The sequence below is a fragment of the Erythrolamprus reginae genome, chromosome 4 (genome assembly GCF_031021105.1).
Source record: "Erythrolamprus reginae isolate rEryReg1 chromosome 4, rEryReg1.hap1, whole genome shotgun sequence".
NCBI lineage: Eukaryota > Metazoa > Chordata > Lepidosauria > Squamata > Dipsadidae > Erythrolamprus > Erythrolamprus reginae.
In genome coordinates this window covers 71667111-71694910 of record NC_091953.1, presented here as the reverse complement: position 1 = coordinate 71694910, position 27800 = coordinate 71667111, and the positions used below count along the sequence as shown (strand labels likewise).

Below are 27800 nucleotides of genomic sequence, written 5' to 3'. Positions count from 1 at the left end.
GACAATGTGACCTGGTTTAAAAGGAATGAGGGAGAACCTGAACTTTGACTATTTGGTTTTGTGTGGGAAAAGGTTAGATCTGATTTTCCTCTCATCTGTGCCAAAATGAAGTACTCAATAATAATACTGCATTAAGAGATTGGATCTTCTTGACTGTGCTTGCTTTGATTCATCAGTTGGAACATTGACACTTACTGCTCATAACACAATAATAACACAAATACAATTTTGTCCTATTTTATCTGGAACAGTAGGACAAGCATTTTTGGTTGGTCCACTCCCTATTGGGCTCTTGGCATTTTCCTTCCCCTCTGAAATGAAAGAATTATAGTAATTTCAGAATCTCAATCCCATTCTTGTATAATAATTGGAGAGGAGGGTTTGCTCATTGCACAATCACGAGGTTTTCCAGGTGGTTGTTTTGAAGATAACACTCTATGTTCTGGCTTGACCTCCTTAAGGAAAGTAAAACACAAATCTAATAGTAAGTTAAAAATTAAAAACTACTATGGATTGGATTTTGGAGAGATTCAATAACTTCACAGTTACAGCAATTGTTAATCTGCTTTTGAATTTTATTCCGATACGTATTGTTTTCACGTATATGCTGACTTACTTGTATATGAACAGCTGAAGGAAATGTTCAGTGAAGCATTGAATTGTGGCTTCTGCTACTTATATCATGATGCAATTGTCACTGGAGTCTACATATAACCCTAATAAAGAAATAGATGAGACATTTTGTCTTGAATATTCGTACCTTGTCTGGCTTGTAAGCTTAAAGCTGACTACAGATTCCTTATTTAAACCAATGGCTTCAATATCAATAATATCATCTACTTCTGGATCTGTTGCAACAAACAATATTGGAAATTTCCAAATGCCTCCTGTGCTATGCTGTATCATCAAAGTTGCTGGATTCCTAAAAAAATTAAGCATACATATAATTATCATTAAAAGTTTCATGAAACACAAGTCAAGTCAACAATGAAGGTAAAATGGAAGCTTATATTCTTTAACACGTAATGCATTACACAGCTTTTTCTAAATTGGCTTGCAGATATTATGCTTAGGCAAGATAGTATATTCTTTCTTACTTTGGAACAGCTGACAACTACATATTGTATTATTTTTAATGTGCTTCTTTATTTAATGAAAAACCCAAACTAATTGGTGCAATCTAATTCACCTTAAACTACAGTACATTTAGATAGTAGTCTGGTGAAGAGAAAACTATAATATGACAACAGTATAATATCCAATAACTGATATGTACTTTAAAAATAATATAACATTGTACCATAAATTCTACATTCCATCAGAGGTGAGATATCACTCTTAAGTAGTGTTGGGCGAACCCAACGAAGTTCGGGTTTGGCGAACTCACCCGAACTTTGCTGTAAAGTTCAGGTGAGTTTGCCGAACCCGAACTTTATCCGAACCCGAACTTTACCCGAACCCGAAATTTACCTGAACTTTACCTGGACCTGAATCCGAATAGCAGCAGCACCACTGCGGCATCCTTTTCTGTAAAAATAAACAAGGAGGTGGGGAATTCCCCACCTCCTTTTGCTTCCTTTTATTTTTACATAAAAGGATGCTGCAGCGATGCTGCAAGCAAAAGGAGATGGGAAATCCCATGATGGGATTCTGGGGGTGGGGCTTTGACATCACGGAAACTCCTCTCCATGTCATCAAAGCCCCGTCCCCGGAATCCCATCGTGGGATTTCCCACCTCCTTTTGCTTGCAGCACCACAAGCAAAAGGAGGTGGAAAATCCCATGATGGGATTCCCCACTCTCCTCCTGGGCAGCGGCATTTCGCGGTATTCGGCCGAACGCCAAACCCAAACCCAAACTTTACCTGAACTTTAAAAAAAGTTCGGGTTCGGGTTCGGCATGAACCCGAGGTTTACAGGTTCAGTTCACCCCACAATACTCTTAAGGAAACTATAGTTAGAAAATATAACTTTTCCATCCTACTCCCCTTCTGCACAACTAGAGACAGAATTGCCACAAGTGTTTTTCAGATATAGTTTAGCTTGATGACAATTGGAGATACAGTGCAAGGGAGAATGAGAAATAAAACTTTCCAAAGTCATTTTTTTCAAATTTAGCTGAAGTTGGGTTTGAATTCACCTACTGTATTTTTTGGTGTATAAGACGCACCTTTTTACTCCAAAAGAGCGCTTTTAAAATTGGGTGCGTCTTATGCACCAAATGCGGGAGGCCAGCGACTCAGCCCCAGGGATGGGCAGGGTGCCGGCTGTTTGCAGCACAGGGTGCCAGCATGCATTGGCCAAGGAGCCCTCCCGGCAGGCCGAAAAGCGGCTCGGGCGGGCAGCTCTGTCCTGCACCAGCAGCAAACTGCGGCAGCTACTGAGGCAACTTTTCCCCTTGGCTGGCAGGAGCGATGGCAGCATTGCTTCAGAGGCTGGACAAGCTTGTCTCCCAGGACCTGCCACTGGCCATGTGATTACTGGAGGATTGGCTGCAGCTTCGCCCCTGCCGGCTGTACAGCCAACACTAGAAAGCCGCTCAGGCAGGCGATTGCCCATGCTCCCTTAGCCACTAGTAACCCTGTGGCTGGTGGCAGGTCCTGGGAGACGGGCTCATCCAAGCTCCAAAGCACCACCGCTGTCGCTCCAACCATGGAAAGGCAGCCAAGGGGGAAAGTTGCCTCAGAAAAGTCACCTTTGCTGCTGAATGCGGGGTGGAGCTGCTCGCCCAGGCCACTTTTTGGCCTGCCGGGAGGGCTCCTTGGCTCACCATCCTCTGGGGGGGGGGAAGAAAGGGACATGCGCTCTTCCCACTGCTGCCTTTTCCTTGAGCACGCGCCCATGCTGCCACATGCCAGGGGCACCAATGCTTGTTCCCACACAAGAGCAGCCTTGGTCTCACAGCTTTCTCCATCTCCAGCCCACCTTTCTGCACCTGCTGTTTTCACAAAAACTTTCCATGGAAAGGCAGCCAAGGGGAAAAGTCTGACAGGTCCTGGGGGACCGCCCTTTCCCTTAGCAACCCTAGGAACCAATTTCCCCACTCAGCCCCCATGGGGAGGAGAAGCCGATCAGATCCTCCAAAGGAGAAAGTGCAGAGCAGAGGCTCAGACAGTTTATACGCCGGGGGATGCAATGCGCAGTGCGGGAACTTTTTATCTCTGAGGGAAAGCGATAATTGAAAAAGAGGGAGTCTCATAAATGTCAGCGGAGGTGGGCTGTGGAGAGCATTGGATACTGTCAATAATAACCTGAAGCTGAGCGAGCTTTGGTGGGGTATGATTGTTTAGGTGGCCCTTAAAGCAATGGAAGTTTTTACACTTTGGTTTCATTTTTGGCACCTTACGACTGACCTCTCAGAGAGAGAGAAACAAAGGGAGAGGGGCAAAATGGAATAAGAAAGTCTTGAAAATGAGGTTTTGTTTTTACACTTTACGTGGGGACACACACAGGGAGAAAGAGTTGGAAGGGACTCTGTACTGTGGGTCATCTGGTCCAGGGGTCTCCAACATTGGCCACTTTATGACTCGTGGGCTTCAACTCCCAGAGTTCCTCAGCCAGCAGGTGGCTGAGGAAGTCTGGGAGTTGTAGTCCACAAGTCTTAAAAGTTGCCAAAGTTGGAGATCCCTGCTCCAGAAACACTCCTTTTAAGGAATATTTCAGGTTTATCATCATCACCATATATTTCCATGCACTTCAATTGTGAAAATTTGAGTAGTCAAGAGAGGGGTCTTTGAAAACCTCATGGTATAGTAGTAATATTAGTAATATCAAGGCAACCTCAGCAGGGAACTGTAATTGTAAATGATTCTATCACTAGCCATTTCTGTGACTAAAGGAACAACTAACAAAAGTAATTGTCCTCGTTTGTTTGTTTGTTTTGTTTGTTTGTTTGTTTGAGTTAGGGATTAGGAGTACAAGGTTCTTCAAACCTGGCAAGTTTAAGGCTTGTGGACTTCAATTCCCATTTCTGAGCTAGCATGACTGGTGGATGAATTCTGAGAGTTGAAGTCCACAAGTCTTGAAGCTGTCAGGTTTGAAGTTTGTAAAAAGTATACATGGTTTTAAAAAGTGTACATGGTTTTAAAAAATATACATGGTTGTAAAAGGTATTCTGCAACACTGGAATTTTATTAAACAATATAATACTACACCATTTGGTTCAGAATACTTTTTTCCTTGTTTTCCTCCTCTAAAATCTAGGTGCATCTTATACACTGGTGTGTCTTATACACCAAAAAATACAGTATTCAAATTTAAATGCAACCTGAAATATAAATAGTAACTCCTTCCGATCATTGATCAATATATTTCTGGAATATTTAAATTCTTTTGAGATTAATGTTCACTGAAAACCCATGTTATCCAGTGGAAATTCCAAGACTTGAAATGGCTAGAATTTGTCATTTAAAAAGCTAGAGAGACAGTAGTCTGTTTCTAAACATGATAATACCAAAATGACATGTGTTCTGATCTAATGATATATGCTGTGATAATTTGTATTAGGATCGTGCATCATGTAAAGAGCAGAGTTTGTATCAAAACACTGCAACACATGTTGCTTGGGATACCTACAGCTACCTTATACAGGGGATAGTTCAGTACATGAACAACTTTTTTGGTTTTTAACATAAACATGTGAATTCTATGAGGTTTTTACAGAGTTTATTAAATCTGTATTTTGCATGTGCCAGACTCCAAATTGTTGAATTAATGGATTAAAAATAAACTCTTTACTTTTATCCAAGATAGGAAACAAAGGAAAACTCATGTTTCAATTCTAGTAAGTAAATGGTAGATACTATCATAAATATACCTTGTTGGTTTGTAGGGTGTAAATATTATGTTAAAGATCAGGGTCACAATTCCAGTTTTCAGATCTTGCTCTTCCTTTACTAAGTTTATAGCTATTGCAGATTTCAGCTGAGAATTCATTCTTTCAGATTCAAATTGAATTTCATACATAAAGTAATCTGTTGTGGATAATTCTGCAAAATCAAGATAATTGTCCATATAATATAAATGCATTTGGCTTTTTAAACAGTTTGAAATGTTGCAAAAATTTTAATGAACAAAGTAATTAATTAAGAAATATGAGTCAATTCCCCAAAGAAATCTTGCATTGGAAACCAATGTAGAGGTTGGTTACAATAACTTATTTGTTCTCGTTGTAGAAAATTATTTTGTAGAAAAATGTCAAAACTCAAAAGCCCGATACATAAAAATATTTTATTTATCAAAAAAGAGGAAAATACATTTTTCAATTATAATTTATTATTCCTGAATTGGAAAAATATAATATCTTCAGACAGAGATAATTTTCAGACAGAGATAACACATGGAGGTCAATGAATTTTACAAAAACATCTCTTGCAGGATATTATAGCCTAGTTGAATGCCTGTTTATAAATAGTATTCTTTATAACTGTCAAATTAAGTTAGAGACAGTCTGTAGGCTGATTGATGCTTCAACCTAGGGATTAGAAGAAGTGAAGACACCCCCAATATATACATGCAAAAGAGATAACCATGCAAAAGAGACAATCAACAGAAAACAGCCCAACCAAACAGTCTTAAGACCACCACCCCAACACTGAAAGGGAAATCTACTAGAATATTAATCTGACAGCAGGGCGGGCAGAGCTAACCAAAATGCACAATGAACACTGAATTTCTGCCCCCTCTGGGCCATCACAGAGACTGGATTAAAAAGAAAATAGCATCCATTTAAAGATTATGAAATTGAAAAGGTTTCCAAACTAAGTGACCAAAGGGGTGACCATAGTAAGAGACTGAATAATTAACAAAATAAGGAAGGGGAACAAGTCAAGCCTACAAATCTATTGGAGGATAAAAAATGTCCACCCAAAATCAGACATAAACAACTAAAATGCCTATATACAAATGCACAAAACCTAGGGAACCAACAGGACAAACTGGAAATACTAATGCATGAGGATGAATATGATCTAATTGGAATAACAGAAACCTGGTGGGATGAAACACATGACTGGAACACACAGATAAAGGGATACAAACTTTTCAAGAAAAATAGGTCACACAGGAAACGAGGTGGAGTTGCACTATAGATAAAAGACCACTACACTGTCACAGAGCAACATCCAATCAAAGAAGATAACTCCCTAGAAAGCATATGGGTTAACATAAAAGAAAAAAAGTGCAATGTTACAATAGGAGTATACTGTACTACAGTCCACCAAACCAAACTGAAACAATGGACAATCTCTTTACAAACCAACTAACAGAAATATGCAAAAAGCATAACACAACAATAATGGGGGACTTTAACTACCCCAACATCAATTGGAAAACCAACTCAGCACCAAGTGGAAAGTCTAAGTACCGACTCCATGCCAAAGATCCTAAAACAATGGCCTCAGCCCTGCACCAAGACGTGCTTCCCAGATTCCAGCAGACCCCAGAAATCACCCAACTTTCATAGCCAGAGATGAGCCGATGGACCTAGGCACTGCCAGACCTCACCTGAGTGAAGCCGAGAAAGCCAGACGCCAAGTGAAAGGCCTATTGTGGAGAAGCTGGACATCTCCTTCCTACTTGTCCTCAGAGGAGATGTGGTACTACAGTTTCTGCTCCATTTCCAACCCACAACCCAGTGCAACAGGTCCAGGCAGCCTACCAGGTAACTACCAGAGCCTGGCCTAAAAGAGACATTAGGCCAGGCAGGCACCAAACTGAGTTCCAGCTCTACAGTAGATGACCCGAGATCTACGAGATATCTGACCTTAGCCACTGAGGTAATATTAAAAAAACCCACCCCAAGCCCTCCCTGCTAGTGCTGTAGTGGACTCTGGAGCCACTGCCAACTTCATGGATGAGACTTTTGCTTGTGAACTATGGAGGAGGGCACAGTTGTACTTAGCATTTTGTTTTTTTGTAGATGAATCAAATTTACAAATGTAGAGATTTTGTTGAAGAAGAAATGGAACGGGAAGGATTGAAGGCCACAAAGAGAGAGGAGCCACCACACATCCTGCAGTTTAAAAAAAGACTGCAGGCTTGGTCCTGATTGGATAGGACATGGAGCATAACCCACATACTACTTCCCCTTCTCCCAAGTATGGAGGAAAGCCAACACAATCTTAAGCTGCATCATCATGGGGGATACACCCCAAGACTAGGGAGGTATTGATACCACCCTATAATGTGCTAGTCAGACCTCACCTGGAATATTGCATTCAGTTCTGGTCACCACACTTCACACATCCTTATGAGGTGGGTAAAATGACGACACGGATTGTGGGGGCAATATGCTGGCTCTGTTAAAAAGTGCTATTGCTAACATATTGTAAGCCTCCCTGAGTCTAAGGAGAAGGACTGCATGAAAAATTGAATGAATGAATGAATGAATGAATAAATAAATAAATAAAAGAGACATAGAAACTCTGGAAAAGGTACAGAAAAGAGCAATCAAAATGATAACAGGACTAGAAACCAAGACATATGAAGTGAGGTTGCAGGAACTGGGCATGGATAGTCTAGTGAAAAGAAGGGCCAGGGGGGACATGATAGCAGTATACAGGTATTTAAGGAGTTACCACAGAGAGGAGGGTGTCACACTATTTTCCAGGGCACCAGTGGGCCAGACGAGGAACAACGGATGGAAGCTGACCAAAGAGAGATTCAACCTGGAAATAAGGAAGAACTTCCTGATGATCACAGCAATCAACCAGTGGGATGGCTTGCCAGCGGAGGTTGTGAATGCCCCAACTCTTGACATATTCAAGAGGAGATTGGACTGACATCTGGCTGGGGAGGTGTAGAGTTTCCTGCTTGAGCAGGGGGTTGGACTTGATGACCTGCAAGGACCCTTTCAACTCAAACAAAGAAACAAACAAACAAACAAACAAACAAACAAATTATAAAATGTGAGTTATTTCCCTTGTTTTTCTCCTGAAGATTGGACTGCATTTGACTTGGAATTGGACTCTTTTCACAGGAGCTTTGAGCTTCCGGTGGTGACGTGGGGCACAGCAGCTGGAAGAGCGATCTCCGCTCCCCAAGGCTGCTTTATTTTTCCATTTCTTGGAGACCCTTCGAGGCATGGAGACTGTAGGTTGAAGTGGGGAAAGAGGAGCAACCTGAGCCACAGCGGGGGCGAAGGCATTCGCCCATTGGAGCACAGGGTATCCTTTCTATCCAGGACGGAACATCTGCCAGACTTGTCATGGTGGCCTTAAGCCGTACAGTTCCGCATAAGAAGGAAGCTTTTATAATTCAGATGAATCGCATCGAGGAATGCCTTTAAAAACACTTCAGTCAATTGCTGAGGAGACCGATCTGCAGCAGCAAGAAAAGACTCCACACTTTGAATAAAAGCGGCAATTGTAAGGAGGAGGTGAAAAGATGCGACGAGGCATTGAAAGTCCAAGGTCGAAAGGGAAAGGAAGGCAAGTGAAAGTTGTTTTAAAGAGCCTGAGATCCCGGACGGAGAAACTACTTTGTAAATGATTTAAACACTTTAAAATGCTGTAGAAGGAATCGAAGATACAGTTTTTTGTTCAGGTTTGCCTAAATTTATAAACTAAAGACTAACAACGTTGTATTTTGAAGAAATAATTCTTATAAGAAAAGAGGAAGTGACTTGACAGAAAGAGAACAGAGGACATCTTAACAACGGAATAAATGCTGAACAATCATAATTAATAGCTTCCCAGACATGAGGAACTCGATCCTGGTCCTTATCTCATAAATTTAAAATAAGATATTAAATTCTATTAATTTATTCTATTAAGAAACAGTGAAAAAAGATATCTGATACCTGTTAGATCTAAAAAAAAATCTTTGCAAAAACTTTCAACTTATATGCTGAAGCAACTCCTATGGTATAACAAACAATCTGTTCATACAAACAAGTAGAAGATATATTTGATACTTATTTAGGTATTTAGATACTGGTTGTTATTATTTATTGTAACTTTAACCTTAAATGTGATTCTATGTTATAAGATAATGTTATAAGCTATTTCAATTTAATAATAATATATACTGAGATATAGTACAAATAGAGTATTGAGTTTATAAAGATATATGTATTTTTTCTTTTGAATATCCTTCTATCCTTTCTTTCCTCTCTTCTATCTAGTAGAAACCCCATATATACTTCATATATATTTTGCTCTGTTGTTTATAGATTATTAGAGATTGAATAATATCTAACAATAGTTAACAAATACAATAGATTTAATAGTATTAATAGATTGTTATATATATTACTTATGGGATATTGAATATTATATTTAGTTGATATTGATATAAGAAGAAACTATATTAGAAATAATTTTAGAAATTGTTTAGTCATATTAATAGCTATAAGCTGAAAAAATAATAGAATATTGTGTAGAGGATTTGGTGAATGGTGGTTTGGGATAGAATATATGATATATTAGATAAGCAAAATAAAATATTGAAAGAAATGTCAACCACCAATACAACCACAATGACTACAAAAGGAGGTAAAAAACAGCAAATAACAGGGGCCACTGGAGGTGCATCTCCAGAAAGTCAAAAATCTATTGAGGAGCTATTTAAATCAGAGAAAGCAGGGAAAACAGAGAATACAACATTATTACAAACTATGAATTTTACACTAAATACGGTACAAGAAACAATGGTTAAACTAGAGGAAATGGTGATGCAGAACCATACCAATCTAAAATCAGATATTTTGAAGTTAAATACCAGTATGGAATTGATGAGAGGAGATATTAAGAAACATGAGGATCAAATTAAAACGGTAGAATTCAAGACAGAATGCAATGAAAAAAAAATTAGAAAAATAGAACAAAGAACAATTAAAGCTCAAAAAGATCTTGAATATCAATTAATAAATTTAGAAATGGATAAGGCATCATATTTTTTGAGGTTCCAGAACATCATGGAAACAAGAGATGAAGATATAGAGGATAAAATAGCGGAATTGATAGGAGAAATACTCCCAAAAGATAAAAATGAGGTTATAAACAAAATAGATGAAGCTTTCAGGATACAGACAAACTATGCCCGACGCCACCATCTGCCCAGGGAAATACATGTTAGATTTGCAAGGAAAAAGATAAGGGATAGTATTCTTATGGCTACAAGAGGGAGGACTTGGCCATACAAAGAAAGGGAGATCAACATATTAAAACAAATACCTATTAGAGTTAGGGAGCAAAGAAATGACTACAAATTTTTAGCATTGACTCTAAACAGAAAACACTTAAACTTTAGATGGATCATCCCTGAAGGAATGATAATAACCTGGGAGGGAAAGAGGATCAAGGTAGATACATTAGAAAGAGCACAGGAAATAAATGAACAACTGCAAGGTATAGAGGAAACAATTGAGACAGAAAGTGAGGATAGATCAGAAGGAATAAGCCAAGAAGATAGATAGGAAGAGGGAGGAGAGGAAGGAAAGGAAAAACCCAAAGAAGGTAGAGACCAAATCCAAAAAGAGGAGGGAGTAAAAACTAGAAAGCAGACGGCAGCAAAAACTAACAAGTAAAAACAAAAGGAAGGAAAACAACTAAGAGAAACAACAAACTAAACAAATGAATAAAGAAATTACATTGATTTCGATAAATATTAAAGGATTAAATTTCCCAAAGAAAAGAAGGAAAATATATACAAAATTAATTAAAGAAAAGGCAGACATTATGTGTCTTCAAGAGACACATATAAAAGAAACAGAAAAAAAATACTTAGAGAATACAAAACTGGGAGTATTATATACATCACTAGGAAATAAAATAAGAAAGGAGTAGTAACATATATTAAAAAAGAAATAACAGCGAAAGAAATTTATTCAGATTCGAAAGGAAGACTCTTAATTACAGAAATAAAATTAAATGAAAGGAAAATAAATTTAATAAATATATATGCCCCAAACAAAAAACAAAAGTAATTTTATAAGAAACTACATGAAAAGATATTAACACTAGAAAATAAAAACATTAGCATAATAGGAGACTATAATGGAATTATAGATAAAGATAAAGATTATAAGAAAAGTAAAAATAAAAATACAAATAGGACTACACTGCCCAACACATTTAAAGATATGATAGAAGAATTAAACATGACACACCTATGGAGGCTGACACATCCAAAAAAACCCCAATATACATTTGTATTCAGCGCCACACGGATCCTATTCAAGGATAAATATGATATGGGCAAATAGTGAAATGCTACGAGACATTGAAACGGTCAAAATAGATATAAATGTTTGGGCAGACCACAACCCACTAGTTGTGATTTAGAAAGGGACTAAAAATCATAATAAAAGATGGAAATTAAATACAAATATATTATTAGAAGAAGAATATAGTGAAAGAATTATAAAAGAGATTGAACTTTTTATAGATGAAAACCAAAAACAACCAACAACCATCCAGAACTTGTGGGATACTCTCAAGGTCTACATAAGAGGTATCACTATAGGATATAACATAGAAAGAAATAAAAAGAGGAGAAAGGAATATAATGTGATAATAGAAAACATTAAAAAATTAGAAAAGCAACATCAAGAATTACCGGAGGAAAAAGAAATATATGAATCTTTATTGGGATATAAACATGAACTAAACCTAATAGACCAACAAGAATATAGTCCGAATATTAAGCTAGCCAGGCAAACATTCTTTGAAAATGCAAACAAACCAGGTAGATGGCTGGCACACAAAATTAAGAAAGAAAAGGAAAATAGGATGATACATCAATTAATGGATGTAGAAGGGAGATTACAACATAATGAACAAAAATTGGAAGAAATTATTCTACAATATTATGAGAAATTATACTCACAAGAGGAAATAGACATAACTAAAATAGATAAGTACTTGCAACAGAATAACGTGATGAAAATAAACGAAAAAGATAGGGAAATGTTAAATAGAGAGATTACCCCAATAGAGATACAAGATGCAATTAAAAGACAGAAAGGTAACAAATTGCCAGGTCCAGATGGCTATCCGGGAGAGTATTATAAACACTTTGGAAAGACTGTAGAACAACTACAGTTAAAAGTTTACAACGAAGCACTATTGGAAGCTAAAATACCTGAAACATGGAGAGAGACATACATCACCATGATACTGAAAGAAGGTGCCAATAAAAATCAAGTCAGTGATTACAGACCAATTGCTCTTCTAAACACCAATTACAAAATTTTCACTTCAATATTATCTGAAAGATTAAAGAAAATACTAAATAAAACTATACATATTGATCAGAATGGTTTTCTACCATTGAGACAAATCAGGAATAATACAAGAATTGTATTAGATATACAGTGGAACCCCGACATAAGAGCTGCTCTACTTAAGAGCAACTCGAGATAAGAGCTGGGAGGGGAGATATATTTTTGTTCTACTTACAAGCCCAAATTCGAGATACAAGCGCCAAGGAGCTGTCTCCTGAAGCCAAACGCTAACTTCCGCGTTCGGCTTCAGGAGACAGCTGCGAAGCGGTGCGCGTGTTTTAAAAGGTTGCAGCCGGCCTGGGGGGCTCGGGGGGGTGCTTGCAGCTTTCTTTCTTGCTCTTTTTCTTTCTCTCTTTTACCTTCCCTTCCTCTATTTCTTCTTTTCTTTCTCCTTCCCACCTTCTTCCCTCCCTCCCTCCCTTCACTCATTCCTCTCTTACTCTCCCCTTTCATAAGTTTCCTTGCTTCCTTCCTCTGTTCCTGTCCCTTCCCTCTTTCCTTCCTTCCTTCCCACCCTCCGTCCATTCATTCACCCATTCCTCTCTTGATCGCTTAAAGCCGGTCCCTGGTGCAAAAAGGGTTGGGGACCTCTGTCCTACAGGATTGGGTGGCAGAGAAGTTGAACATATGTAAATTTAAAAGTTTAAGAAAGTTTACAAGTTAAGTGAAAGAAACTTCATTATTCATTTATTTGTACATGTACATTTCTTCATTAAAAACATGTCTTTCTGCATAATTTAGACTAACTTTGTGAGTTTTTTGAGGGCTGGAACCAATTAAAATTATTTACATTAATTCCTATGGGGAAAAGTCATTCGAGATAAGAGCTGCTCGACTTAAGAGCCCAGGTCCGGAACGAATTAAACTCGTATCTCGAGGTACCACTGTAATTGAATATTATGAAGCACATCCTGATAAACAAATTGCAATGATCTTTCTGGATTGCACAGAAAGCCTTCGACAATGTAAATTGGCAATATATGAAAAAGTTAATAAAGCAAATGGAATTTGGTTCTAAATTTGAATTGCTATTAGACAACATATATACTACTCAGAAGGCCAACGTAATAATCAATAATGGAATAACAAAAGCGTTCCAAATAAATAAAGGAGTTAGACAAGGATGTCCGCTATCTCCTCTACTTTTTATACTGGTACTCGAAACTCTGTTAAATGAGATCCGTAAAGACAATAATATTAAAGGAACAAAGATAAAAAAAGAGGAATACAAATTGCAGGCCTTTGCGGATGATTTAGTTTTCTTTTTAGAAGAACCATTAGAGTCAGGGCAACATCTAATTGGAAAAATAGAAGAATATGGAGAAATAGCAGGCCTAAAAATTAACAAACAAAAAACAAAATTCATGACCAAAAATATGACAAATAAGCAAACCATGGAATTAGAAACCGAATTGGGATTCACTAGCACGAAAAAAATTAAATATTTAGTAATAAATTTAACTAATAGATGTTCAACAATAAAAGAAGATAATTAAACAAAACTAGTAAACCAAACCAAGGTAGAATTAGAAAAATGGAGTAAGCTACAATTATCACTGATGGGAAGAATAGCATCAATTAAAATGAGTATACTTCCCAATGATAGCGTGGGAAAAAAATCTGCAACACGCCATCCATATTGCCGACTGGGAAAGAACATGGACCACAATATCCAAAATAACCCTTTCGGCAGCATATAAGGAAAACTATTACAAATTATTCTACAGATGGTACCTCCCACCGGCGAGATTAGCAAAGATCCACCCAACATTATCAGACTCGTGTTGGAAGTGTAAAAAGGAAAGAGGTACGTTTTTCCATATGTGGTGGTCCTGCCCCTTGATACAAAAAATTTGGACAATAACTCATACTTGGCTCACAGAGATTACGAAAGAGGAAATAGAACTCACACCGGAAGCTATGCTTTTAGGAGTTTGGAGAAAACATTATTCAAAACAAACAATGCTTCTCACAACGCATATAAACACCGCCACGAGAATTGCGATAGCACAACTCTGGAAAAGTGATCAGATACCAACGGAAGATTTAATTATAGATAAGATATATGCATGTGTAGAGATGGACGAATTCACGAACTCAATTAAGGGAAATAAATTAATAGAATCAAAAAGAACATGGCAAAAATGGCACGAATGGGTTCAAAAGAGAACATAAAAGCAACATAATATGAAACAACAGTACAATTGAAACGACCTACAGTTACCGTGTATAATTAATGAACGTAATAGATTTTAGAATTTAAAAATATAAAATACAATGTATATAATGAAAGGAAACCGGGCAAAACTTACTGTCAGAATGTTAACTGAGAATATGTATAATCTGTAATTCAAAATAATATGTGATGGGAATGACATAAGAAAAATTAATAAAGAGATTTAAAAAAAATAAAAATAAAATGAGTATACTTCAGAAATTTCTATACCTATTTCAAACCATACCAATAAAATTGAACTCTAAATTTTTTAAGGAATTAAATAAAATAATATTGAAATTCATATGGCAAGGTAAAAAATCAAGGGTAAAGATAGTAGATTTACAAGATATTAAAAATAGAGGGGGATTCGGAATGCCAGATTGGAAAATGTATTATAAAGCAGCTTCATTGATGTGGATAAAAGAATGGATCAATCTTGATATTAAACGAATTTTACAATTGGAAGGCCATGATTTGGATAAAGGTTGGCATGCCTACTTATGGGACATAGGAGATAAAATACCAAAATATTTTAATAGGCATCTAATCAGACAGTCTTTACTCAAAACATGGAAAGAGATAAGACATAAACATTATATAAAAATACCAAATTGGCTATCCACAATGGAAGCTCTAATACACCCAAATACAATAGAACTGACAAAAAATATATATAAAGAAATATTAGATACAAACTGTAAACTCAAAAGTAGGGAAGAATTAATAATACAAAATATAAATATAGATTGGTGGACATACCTACAAATCCAACCTAGATATAAAAAGGATATGGAACAATCATGTATAGAAAGAATTACCCAACCACTAGATAAACTATTGACAAGCCCGGAAGAAAAAGCAATATCTAAAATATATAAATATCTGATGGAATCTGATGGAATCTGATGGACCAGAGGAGATAGTTAAAGGTACAATGATTGCCTGGGTGAAAAATGTTGGCCACAATATATATACAATACTGTATATATATAGAGGAATGGGAACAGATTTGGAAGAGAAATATTAAATTAACAAAATCCACAATATACAAAGAAAACCAATATAAAATGCTATACCGTTGGCATCTTCAACCCAAAAGACTAGCAAAAATGCACAAAAATTACAGCCCAACGTGTTGGAAATGTAAAAATACCCAAGGCACCTTCTTTCACCTATGGTGGTTATGTCCAGAGACAAGAAAATACTGGAAAAAAATAAATAATTGGTTGTGTCAAATAACAAATACAAAAATAGAATATATGCCAGAATTTTTTCTATTGGGTATTATGAGAGGTACCTATTCTAAAAATGTAAAATATTTAAGCTTGCATATTACAACAGCTGCAAGGATTGTATTTGCACAGAACTGGAAAAATCCGCATATACCTGAAGACAATGAGATCATCAAGAAAATATACGACTGCAGAGATGGATAGATTGACAATGGAACTTAATAATCGAAAAGAATCGGACTATTATGAAACCTGGACAAAATGGTACCAATGGACAAAAAAAAAGAAACTCAAAAGAAGCATTGAAATAAAATATCAAGAAATCTAAAAGTAATTAGAAGACAATGTCAATAGGAATGTATATACGATGTAGATTCATCTGTAAATATGATTATGTACTTTTTTAAAAAATGGAAAAATTTAATAAATATATATATATATATATTTAAAAATGTGAGTTATTTTCCTTGTTTTTCTCCTGAAGATTGGACTGTATTTGACTTGGAATTGGACTCTTTTCACAGGAGCTTTGAGCTTGGATATTTGGTTAAGAGACGTGTGAGACCTTTTAAGGCAGATAGGAGAGGAAGGACACTATGATTGAAGACAGAAAGAATTTGGAAAGAGTTTAAAGTACAGCTGATAAGATAATAGCTGATTTGTGAGTGTACAGTGTGAAGGCCTGTTACTCCCTTCTTTCAGTTGAAGTGTAAAGGTAAGGAGAAGGTGGAAGAACTAAATGTTTTAAGACAGAGCCTTGATAAGGTGTGTGTAATAAAGTTAATTGTTGCCATTGGATCTACTTAGTTTTATTAAGTTGCATTTAAAATGGCAAGTTGATAAGGACAAGACAAAAGAGGAAGTGACGTTTATGGACTATGTAAAATTCTTACAAGGTCAAGAGCTCTTTTTGGATGGTTGGATGGCAAAACACAGCAAAAGGGTGGGAAAAGTTTGGCAAAGACACAAAGTAGGCCTTAGACCTTCATAGTTAAATCTGAGTTGAGTAGAAAAAGTCTTAGAAATGGAAGCAAGGGAAAAAATGCCTGAGAAATCACTGAGTCAATCAGATAAATTTGATGTTTGTTTGTTTGTTTGTTTGCATTTTTATGCCACTTACTCTGAAACGGATTCTGAGCAGCTAACAATGATTATAAATACAATACAAGTAAAAAAAACCAGTAAAAACATCATTAAAATCATGTATATAATAAAAAACCATATATACTAACAATCAATCTTCATTCCAGACCTGCCGGAAAAGCCAGGTTTTAACAGCTTTCCAGACAACCATTAAGGAGGAGATAATGTGAATCTCTGAGGGCAGTTGATTCCATAGCGTCAGAGCCGCCGCAGAGAAGGCTCTTCCACGAGGTCCTGCCAACCAACATTGTTTGGCAGATAGGACCTGGAGAAGGCCAACTCTTTGGGCCCTAGCTGGCCACAGCAAGATATGAGGAAGGAGGCAGTCCCATAAATTTAAGATTTATTGATTTATTGATTTATTGATTTATTGATTTATTGATTTATTGATTTATTGATTTATTGATTTATTGATTTATTGATTTATTGATTTATTGATTTATTGATTTATTGATTTATTGATTTATTGATTTATTGATTTATTGATTTATTGATAAGTTGAAAGGGACCATGAAGGCCATCGAGTTCAACCCCCTGCCAAAGCAGGAACCCTATAGTACACCAGTCAAGTGGCAGTTCAATCTTCTCTTAAAAATGTCCAGAGTGTTGGAGTTCACAACGTCCACTGGTAGGTTGTTCCATTGGTTGATCACTCTGACCATCAGGAAGTTCCTCCTTATCTCCATGTTGAATCTCTCCTTGGTCAGCTTCCAGCCATTGTTCCTCATCCGGCCCTCTGCTGCCCTGAAGAATAAAGTGATCCCCTCCTCTCTGTGACATCCCCTCGTATACTTGTAGACTGCTATCATGTCCGCTCTGGCCCTCGTTTTCTCTAGGCTATCCATGCCCAGTTCCCTCAGTCTCTCTTCGTAAGTCTTGGTTTCAATCCCTTAATCATCTTGGTTGCTCTTTTTTGCACCTTCTCCAGTTTCAATGTCTTTTTTGACGAGAACTGAATACCATGCTCCAGGTGTGGTCGGACCAGTGCGTAGTAGAGTGGTATTAAGACTTCCCTGCTCTTGGAGTGTATTCCCCTGTTGATGCAGCTTAGGAGTGTGTTGGCTTTTTTAGCTGCTGCTGCACATTGTTGGCTCATGTTTAGTTGATTGTCCACCAAGACTCCGAGGTCTCTTTTGCAGTCGCTACTGCTAAGAGGGGTTTCTCCCAGGCTGTATGTGTGTCCAGGGTTTTTTCTGCCTAGGTGAAGGACTTTGCTCTTGTCAATGTTAAATATCATTTTGTTGGTGTGGGCCCACTGTGTTAGTCTGTCTAGGTCTTTCTGTAATTTGAGCCTGTCTTCTAGGGTATTGGCTACATCCGCCAGCTTGGTGTCATCTGCGAATTTGATCAGTTGCCCTTCTATTCCCTCATCCAAGTCGTTGATGAAAATGTTGAAGAGCACAGGGCCCAGGACTGAACCCTGTGGTACCGCACTGCCTATGTTCTTCCATGTGGATTTGGAACCGCTGAGGACAACTCGTTGGGTGCGGTTGGTCAGCCAGCTATTGATCCATCTGCATGTGTTGTTGTCTACTCCGCTTTTTTTCTAATTTGTTGATTATGAGATAGTGGTCAACTTTATCGAAAGCTTTGCTGAAGTGTAAGTATATGAGGTCCACCGTGTTGCGCTGGTCTACTGATTTGGTTATGGTGTTGAAAAAGGATATGAGATTGGTTTTACATGATTTGTTTCTGACAAACCCGTGTTGGCTGTTGGATATTATCTTGTTTGTTTCCAGGTAGTGGCAAAGCTGTTTTTTTATTATTTTCTCCAGTATTTTTCCAGGTATTGAAGTCAGACTAATAGGTCTGTAGTTGTTTGGATCTGTCTTTCTCCCTTTTTTGTGGATGGGAACTACGTCCGCTCATTTCCAGTCTTCTGGTAGGTCTCCAGTGGCCCAAGATTTTTTGTAGATGAAGAGAAGAGGTTCCGTTATGGTATCTGCCAGTTCTTTTAGGACTCTGGGGTGGAGTCCGTCAGGTCCCGGTGATTTGAACTCATTAAGCTCCCTCAATTAGTCCCTAATGGTAGCTTTGTCTGTGTTGAGTTCAGTTCTGGGGCTGTTATTTGCAGTTAGGTTGTAGGTTGGTTGGTTGGTGGTTGCTTTATGTGTGAAGACTGATGTAAAGTAGGTACTGAGCAGCTGTGCTTTGTCTCTGTTGTCGGTGATTTCGTTACCATCTTTGTTTTTTAGTAGGGTGACTGTTTCCTTGATTTTTTTCTTGTTGTTTATGTGGTGGAAGAAGCTTTTTTTGTTGTCATTAATTTTCGTTGCGAGGTGCTGTTCGTGTTGAGCTTTTGCTGTTCTTATGTTTTGCTTGCAGGTTCTGGCTGTTTGCTGATATTCCATCTTGGTTATGAGTCCTTCTTTCCATTTGTTGTATTTGGCTTTTTTTTCTTTTACGTTGTCTGCAAGGTCCTTGTTTAGCCATGCTGATTTCATTTTAGTTTTTCTGCTTTTCTTTTTTGTGGGGATCGAATTGTTTTGGGCCTCAATGATAGTGTTTTTTAGGGCTTCCCAGGCATCCTGTGTGGATTTACTCTTTAGAAGTTCCTTCCAGGGTTTGTTCTTCAGGTTTGCTCTGAGCTTGTTAAAGTCCGCTTTTCTGAAGTCTGGGACTGTAGTTGAGTTGGGTGTTATAGTTAGTGATTGCGCAATGTTGAATTTTAGGATGGTATGGTCACTCTCACCTAGCCTCCCTTCTCCTTCTATTCCCTCAATCATTTCTTCCCTGTTTGTTAAAATTAGGTCTAGTATTGCAGTCCCTCTGGTTGCTGTTTCCACTTTTTGAGTTAGAAAGTTATCGGCAAGGCTGGTGAGAAATCTGTCAGACTTTCCACTTAGTGCTGAGTTTGTTTTCCAGGTAATGTCGGGGTAGTTAAAGTCCCCCATTATTATTGTGCTGTGCTTATTGCACATTGCTGATAGTTGGGTTGTAAAGAGGTTATCCATTGTATCTGTTTGGTTTGGGGGCCTGTAGTAAACTCCAATTGTAATGTTGTCCTTTTTTTCTTTTATGTTAACCCATATGGTTTCAAGGGGGTTATCTTCTTTGGATTGATATAGCTCAGTGGTGGTGTAGTGGTCTTTTATGTATAGTGCAACTCCACCTCCTTTCTTGTTTGACCTGTTTTTCTTGAAGAGATTGTAGCACTTTATCTGTGTGTTCCATTCATGTGATTTGTCCCACCATGTTTCGGTAATACCAATTAGATCATATTGGCCCTCATGCATTAGTACTTCTAGCTCGTCTTGTTCGTTCCCCAGGCTTTGTGCATTAGTGTACAGGCATTTTAGGTGTTTGTGTCTGATTATGGGTGGGCATTTTTTATCCTCTGAAATGTTAGTACGCTTAATTTGCACTCCTTTCTTATTTGGTTTGTTGTTCAGTCTCTTACTTTGGTCACCCGCCCTTCTCAGATCTAGTTTAAAGCCCTCCTGATAAGTTGGGCTAGTCAGTTTCCAAGGAGGTTCTTTCCAGCTCTGGTAAGGTGTAGTCCGTCTGTTGCTAGGAGCCCTTCTTGAAGGTATTGTAGACCGTGGTCGAGGAAACCAAAGTTGTTTTGGCGACACCATCTCTTTAGCCAGTGGTTTATTTGTGGGATTTTGCATTCTCTGTCAGGATGTTGTCCTCTTGTGGGTAGAATAGAGGAGAAGATGACCTGTGCCCCTATCTTTTTGACTGTATTGCCCAAGTGGTTGTAGTCTTTCGTGATTTGGTTCATGTCTTTCCTTGTGTCATTTGTTCCTGCATGTATCACTAGTAGGGGGTAGTAGTCAGTGGGTTTTAGGATTTTAGTGAGGTTTAGCGCTATGTCCGAGATTCTGACTCCAGGGAGGCAGCTCACCCCTCTGGATTGATTGTACGGTCTGCAGATGGCAGGTTCAGTTCCCCTGAGAATTGAGTCACCAATTACGACCACTCTCCTTTTCTTTTTGGTTGGGTAGGGGAGGGGGTTGCTAGCCTTCGTGATGACTGTGTTTGATGGTGTTGTATTGTTGTGCTTGGTTCTTGGTGGCTCCTTGTCAGGTGTTTGTTGATCTTATTGTGCCAGGAGTACTGCATATTTGTTACTTGTAGGCACTGGGGTTGGAGGGAGGTGGGTTGGAGTTGGTGGGAGTTTGGGGATGGTTTGTTTTTTTCTTCTTTGGGTGATGTGTGTCCAGTCATTTTCAACCTCGGGGGGGGGGGGGTTTGGTTCTGATGTGCTCTTCTGTGGTGTTGGATGTGTTGGAAGTATATTGGTTTTTCTTGTTTTGATGTTGGTGCTGCAGGGTTTTGAGGTTTCTCTCTAGGTTTTCTATTTTTTCCTCAAGTAATTGGATTACTTTACATTTATTGCAAGTGAGGTTTTGTAAGTTTGAGGGTAGGAGTGTATACATGGAGCACAGTGTGCAACTCACTAGGAAGTCAGCTCTTTCATCTTCTTTATGTGTGGTGGGTTTGTCTTCCATGTGGGTAGTAGGAGTGTCTTCTCTCTGAGTGCGTGATTCGTTCTTCATGGTAGGAGGCTGGTAGTGGAGTAGTTGATGAGTGCTGCTGATGAATGCTGTTTTTGCATTTAGTTGTGTTTTGGTTGGTCTTATTTTTGCTGATTTATTAGTTGATTATGCTTTGATTAAGCGTAAGGCTCTGGGGAAGCTCCTGCTTCAGCTGGGTGCCGGGTGTGATGCAGGGGCTCGAGAAGGGCTCCAGGCTGAGTTAGAGTCCTCCGCTGTTGTCGGGGCTCTGGGGAGGCTCCCGCGTCAGTAGAGTGCCGGGTGTGATGCTGGTGGCTCAAGGAGGGCTCCAAAAATCTTGCCCCAAATCTCTCCAAAAATTGCTCTCCCCAAAGCTTCCTATCTAGCCCCAAATCTCTTCAAAAGCCGCTGCCCCAAAAGCTTCCTATCTTGCCCCAAATCTCTCCAAAAATCTCTGCCCCAAAAGCTTCCTATCTAGCTCCAAATCTCTCCAAAAATTGCTGCCCCAAAAGCTTCCTCTCTAGCCCCAATTCTCTCCAAAAATCGCTGCCTCAAAAGCTTCCTCTCTAGCCCCAAATCTCTCCAAAAATTGCTGCCCCAAAAGCTTCCTATCTAGCCCCAAATCTCTCCAAAAATCGCTGCCCCAAAAGCTTCCTATCTAGCCCCAAATCTCTCCAAAAATCACTGCCCCAAAAGCTTCCTATCTAGCTCCAAATCTCTCCAAAAATCGCTGCCCCAAAAGCTTCCTATCTAGCCCCAAATCTCTCCAAAAATCGCTCCCCCAAAAGCTTGCTATCTAGCCCAAAATCTTTCCAAAATTGCTCCCAAAAAGCTTCCTATCCAGCCCCAAATCTCTTCAAAAATCGCTGCCCCAGAAGCTTCCTATCTAGCCCCAAATCTGATGAAGTGGACAAGGCCATTGGAGCTGTGAGTTCCGCCACCTGTTTACTGGATCCGTGTCCCTCCTGGCTGGTTTCGGCCAGCAGGGAGATGACACGGAGCTGGGTCCAGGAGATTGTCAATGCTTCCTTGGGAAGGGGGTCCTTTCTGGCTCCTTATAAGGAGGCACCTGTGCGCCCCCTCCTCAAGAAGCCTTCCCTGGACCCAGCTGTGCTTAATAACTACTGTCCAGTCTCCAACCTTCCCTTTATGGGGAAGGTTGTTGAGAAGGTGGTGGCGCTCCAACTCCAGTGGTCCTTGGAAGAAGTCGATTATCTAGGCCCTCAGCAGTCTGGATTCAGGCCCGGCTACAGCATGGAAACTGCTTTGGTCGTGTTGATGGATGATCTCTGGCAGGTCTGGGACAGGTGCTTTTCCTCTCTCCTGGTGCTTCTTGACCTCTCAGTGGCTTTCGATACCATTGGCCATTGTATCCTTCTGCGCTGGCTGGAGGGGTTGGGAGTGGGAGGCACTGTTCTTCAGTGGTTCTCCTCCTACCTCTCTGGTCGGTCGCAGTCAGTGTTAGTGGGGTCTCTCCCTTGTGGGGGGCCTCAGGGGTTGGTCCTCTCCCCCCTACTATTTAATATCTACATGAAACCGCTGGGTGAGATCATCCAAGGGAATGGGCTGAGGTATCATCAGTATGCCGATGATACCCAGTTATACATCTCCACCCCATTTCCAGTCAATGAAGCAGTGGAAGTGATGTGCCAGTGCCTGAAGGCTGTTGGGGTCTGGATGGGTATCAAACTCAACCCAGACAAGACACAGTGGCTGTGGGTTTTGCCTCCCAAGGACAATTCCATCTGTCTGTCCATTACCCTGGGGGGGGATTATTGACCCCCTCAGAGAGGGTTCACAACTTGGGCATCCTCCTCGATCCACAGCTAACATTGGAACACCATCTTTCGGCTGTGGTGAGGAGGGCGTTTACCCAGGTTCGCCTGATGCACCAGTTGCGGCCCAACTTGGACAGGGAGTCACTACTCACAGTCGCTCATGCCCTCATCACCTCGAGGTTCGATTACTGCAACGCTCTCTACATGGGACTACCTTTGAAAAGTGTTCAGAAACTTCGGATCTTGCAGAATGCGGCCGCGAGAGCTATCGTGGGGCTTCCCAGATTCGCCCATGTTTCTACAACACTCCATGGCCTGCACTGGCTGTCAAATCAGTTTCTGGTCACAATTCAAAGTGTTGGTAATGACCTTTAAAGCCCTACATGGCATTGGATCAGAATACCTGCAGAACCGCCTTCTACCGCACGAATCCCAGTGGCCGATAAGGTCCCACAGAGTTAGCCTTCTCCGGGTCCCTTCGACCAAACAATGTCGTTTGGCGGGCCTCAGGGGAAGAGCCTTCTCTGTGGTGGCCCCGGCCCTCTGGAATCAACTCCCCCGGAGATTAGAACGGCCCCCACCCTCCTTGTCTTTCGTAAATTACTCAAGACCCACCTATATCGCCAGGCATGGGGGAACTGAGACACCTCCCCCAGGTTTTTATATTTTATGTTTCGTACGTTTTATGTTTGGTATGGTTTTAATTGCTGTGGTTTTATATATCTTTTTCTTTTAATATTAGATTTGTTCACTGTTATATTGTTTTTTATTATTGTTGTGAGCCGCCCCGAATCTTCAGAGAGGGGCGGTATACAAATCTAATAAATTATTATTATTATTGTTGTTGTTGTTGTTGTTGTTGTTATTATTATTATTATTATTATTATTATTATTATTATTATTATTATATACAGACAAGACTGTTGGAATTAATATCAGATTTCACTATTGACAGTTAAAACAGAGTTAATCCAAGTAACAAGAACCAAGAAGCTCAGATTAATAATATTAGAAAGGAATTAATGGAATGAATCAACTTTAATGGGAATCTCCAAATTTTGTAGCAACTTCATAAACATTCAAAACGTTCTTAAATATATACTGTATAGTTTTAAGATAACTATAGCATTAGCTGTACTGTAAGTTTTTAAAAACTTTCTTTACCATCAGTAACTTGAACTTCATCATGAATTGGAGATGACTTGCTCTGAGAAAGAGTTAGCATTGCAGTATCTTGGAGTATTCGTGAAGCAGTTGTCCTGGGAACCATACCATTTAATAGCACTTCTATCTTTTCCTCCAATCTACTGCAGGCACGACAGCATACAACAGCTAGGAAAAATGTGTGAGATATTTCTTTTAGTTTTCATAACTTTATCTGAGAGCATATTATACATGAAGAACCACTGTAATATTTAGAAGACACTTGTTACAATAGCAGTCAGCATCTTAATTTGAAGGATGTTTCGCATACTTGAGCATCATAGTATTATAACAATATTTATAATAATATGGATACATCTCTGAAATATATACCAAAAGAACTTTTTATTCATTTATGTAAAAAATAGTAATCTTGTGAAGCATACTAAATTTCATTGTGCTGCACAAGGTGCTGCAAGAGCAGTGGACAGACTGTGGAAATGCAAATGTACTGTGATAAAGGCAGAATGCTGTTTGACAGAGAGACAGGGAGCTGCAGCAGAGGAATGAAAGAACCAGCTACAGCTCTGGAGTCACGTGTTGCTGACACCCAGGAGTGGGCTACCAATTTTAGCCCTACCAGAACACACTGGGAGTGCATGGCGCAGGATTTGGCTTCTGCGCATTTGCAGAAGCCAAATCTCATGTGAAGACGTGTGCGTGTGCAATTTCTGGGGGTGCAATTTCCGCATGCGTGGAAGCAAAAAAAACCTAGAAATTGGAGACAAGAGCTGTCGGTCGCTCCTGACTGGCAAAATAAGGTAAGAGCTGCCCTGCCGCGCCGCCTCTGGCCCGCCACTCCCCATCCACCTGCCGTGCTGCCAGCTGCCACCACGCCCCCATGCCACCTGCACTGGCACAAGCAATGAGAGCTACCGGCTCCCAGCTGCCCACTGCGCTGCCAGCCGTCCGTTGCACTGCCAGGAAATATTAGGTTGGTTCATTATATTAAAATAAGCTTAATTAGTTTTATTGAAATGTACAAATAAAGCAAATTGAATATGATAAGTAAAATTTGAATTTAAGAATAGAGATATTTTAAAAGAAGTATATTAATAAAGCAAGTTGAATTTGATAAGTAAAATTTGAATTTAAGAATAGAGATATTTTAAAAGAAGTATATTAATAAAGCAAGTTGAATTTGATAAGTAAAATTGGCATATAAGAACAGAGATGGTTTTGAAAGATTCATAAAAATAGAATTAATGAACAATAGATGATTAATGGTGTATTGAAAAAAATGTATGAAATTACTTATATTTTTTCTTTTCTTTTTCCTTTTTTTCCTTTTTTAGTATTTTCAATGTTTGTGATTTGATAAAGGGTTTTTTAGATTTAAGTAAAATGTGTAAAGAGAAATAGGAGGCCCCATGGTCTATCACTTAATTAGAATGTTAGAAATATTGTCAGTATAGATTTGAGGGAACATTAATGAAGAGAGGTAATAAATGATGATTGTGATTGCTGGACGACAAGATTAAATAAATATTTTTATTTCAATAAGGGACAACAGATTTATAGAGAAAATAATAATTTTGTATTATGATTTTTTGAGGGGATTATACAACAAAATGCTGCATGTTATTGTGCTGGAAAGAGAAGATATTTGACACTGTACTAAAGCGTATGAAGGAAAAAATAAAAAAATTATACTAAAAAAACCAGTAGGAGTAAGAGGATCGACCCCTTGGGAATCCCTGTACATCTGCCAACACCGACTGCGACCGACCAGAGAGGTAGGAGGTGAAAATTTTATTTTATTTATTTATTTATTGGATTTGTATGCCGCCCCTCTCCGGAGACAAAATGGGCGAGATCATCCAAGGACATGGGGTGAGGTATCATCAATATGCGGATGATACCCAGCTTTACATCTCCACCCCATGCCCAGTCAACGAAGCGGTGGAAGTGATGTGCCGGTGCCTGGAGGCTGTTGGGGCCTGGATGGGTGTCAACAGACTCAAGCTCAACCCGGATAAGACGGAGTGGCTGTGGGTTCTGCCTCCCAAGGACAATCCCATCTGTCCGTCCATCACCCTGGGGGGGGAATTATTGACCCCCTCAGAGAGGGTCCGCAACTTGGGCGTCCTCCTCGATCCACAGCTCACATTAGAACAACATCTTTCAGCTGTGGCGAGGGGGGCGTTTGCCCAGGTTCGCCTGGTGCACCAGTTGCGGCCCTATCTGGACCGGGACTCATTGCTCACAGTCACTCATGCCCTCATCACCTCGAGGTTCGACTACTGTAATGCTCTCTACATGGGGCTACCTTTGAAAAGTGTTCGGAAACTTCAGATCGTGCAAAATGCAGCTGCAAGAGCAGTCATGGGCCTACCTAGGTATGCCCATGTTTCACCATCACTCCGCAGTCTGCATTGGTTGCCGATCAATTTCCGGTCACAATTCAAAGTGTTGGTTATGACCTTTAAAGCCCTTCATGGCATCGGACCAGAATATCTCCGAGACCGCCTCCTGCCGCACGAATCCCAGCGACCGATTAGGTCCCACAGAGTGGGCCTTCTCCGGGTCCCGTCAACTAAACAATGTCGGTTGGCGGGCCCCAGGGGAAGAGCCTTCTCTGTGGCGGCCCCGGCCCTCTGGAACCAACTCCCCCCGGAGATTAGAACTGCCCCTACTCTTCCTGCCTTCCGTAAACTCCTTAAAACCCACCTTTGCCATCAGGCATGGGGGAACTGAAACATCTCCCCCTGGGCACGTTTAATTTATGCATGGTATGTCTGTGTGTGTGACTGTTAGCATATGGGTTTTTTAAAATATTTAAATATTTTAAATTTGTCTGATTGCTTATGATTTGTTTTTACATGTTGTGAGCCGCCCCGAGTCTTCGGAGAGGGGCGGCATACAAATCTAAGTAATAAATAAATAAAATAAATGGTACCTTGCACTCCTAACCCCTCCAGTTGGTGCTGAAGAATACCATGGTCAATGGTATTGAAAGCCGCTGAGAGGTCAAGAAGCACCAAGATAGAGGAATAACCCCTATCCCGGGCCCACCAGAGATCATGCATCAGCATGACCAAAGCAGTTTCAGTATTGTAGCCAGGCCTGAAGCCAGACTGCCCAGGGCTCAGATAATCGGCTTCATCCAAGGACTGTTGGGGCTGGAGTGACACCACCTTCTCAACAACCTTCCCTATAAAGGGAAGGTTGGAGACAGGACAATATTTATTTACAACAGCTGGGTCCAGGGAAGGTTTCTTGAGGAGGGGAAGCACAATTGCCTCCTTGCAGGGAGCCAGAAAGGACTTCTTCCTGAAAGAAGCATTGAAAATCACCTGGAACCAGCCCCATGTCACCTCCTTGCTGGTCGAAACCAGCCAGGAGGGACAGGGGTCCAATAAATGGGTGATGATGCTCACAACTCCCATGGCCTGGTTCACTTCATCAGGCGTCATGAGGTCAAACTCCTCCCACAAAACATGACTAAGATGATCCTCTGTCACCTCGACTGACTCATTGTCAGCCAACATTGTCTTCCAGTCAGAGTCATGGTCTGTCCAGATCTGAGCACTACCTTG

The 27800-nt window shown here is 39.7% G+C and overlaps 1 protein-coding gene across 1 annotated transcript in view; it reads right to left on the bottom strand.

Annotated features, from left to right (window-relative positions):
- Nucleotides 1-27800, bottom strand: part of CFAP47 (cilia and flagella associated protein 47) — a 1022460-nt gene that overhangs the window by 54125 nt on the left and 940535 nt on the right. Inside the window, exons 61-63 of the mRNA XM_070750589.1 lie at nt 24223-24390; nt 4815-4986; nt 761-922 (exon numbers count right to left, since the gene is read on the bottom strand). Coding sequence (XP_070606690.1) covers nt 761-922; nt 4815-4986; nt 24223-24390 — 502 coding nt within the window. The remainder of the gene's footprint in view (nt 1-760; nt 923-4814; nt 4987-24222; nt 24391-27800) is intronic.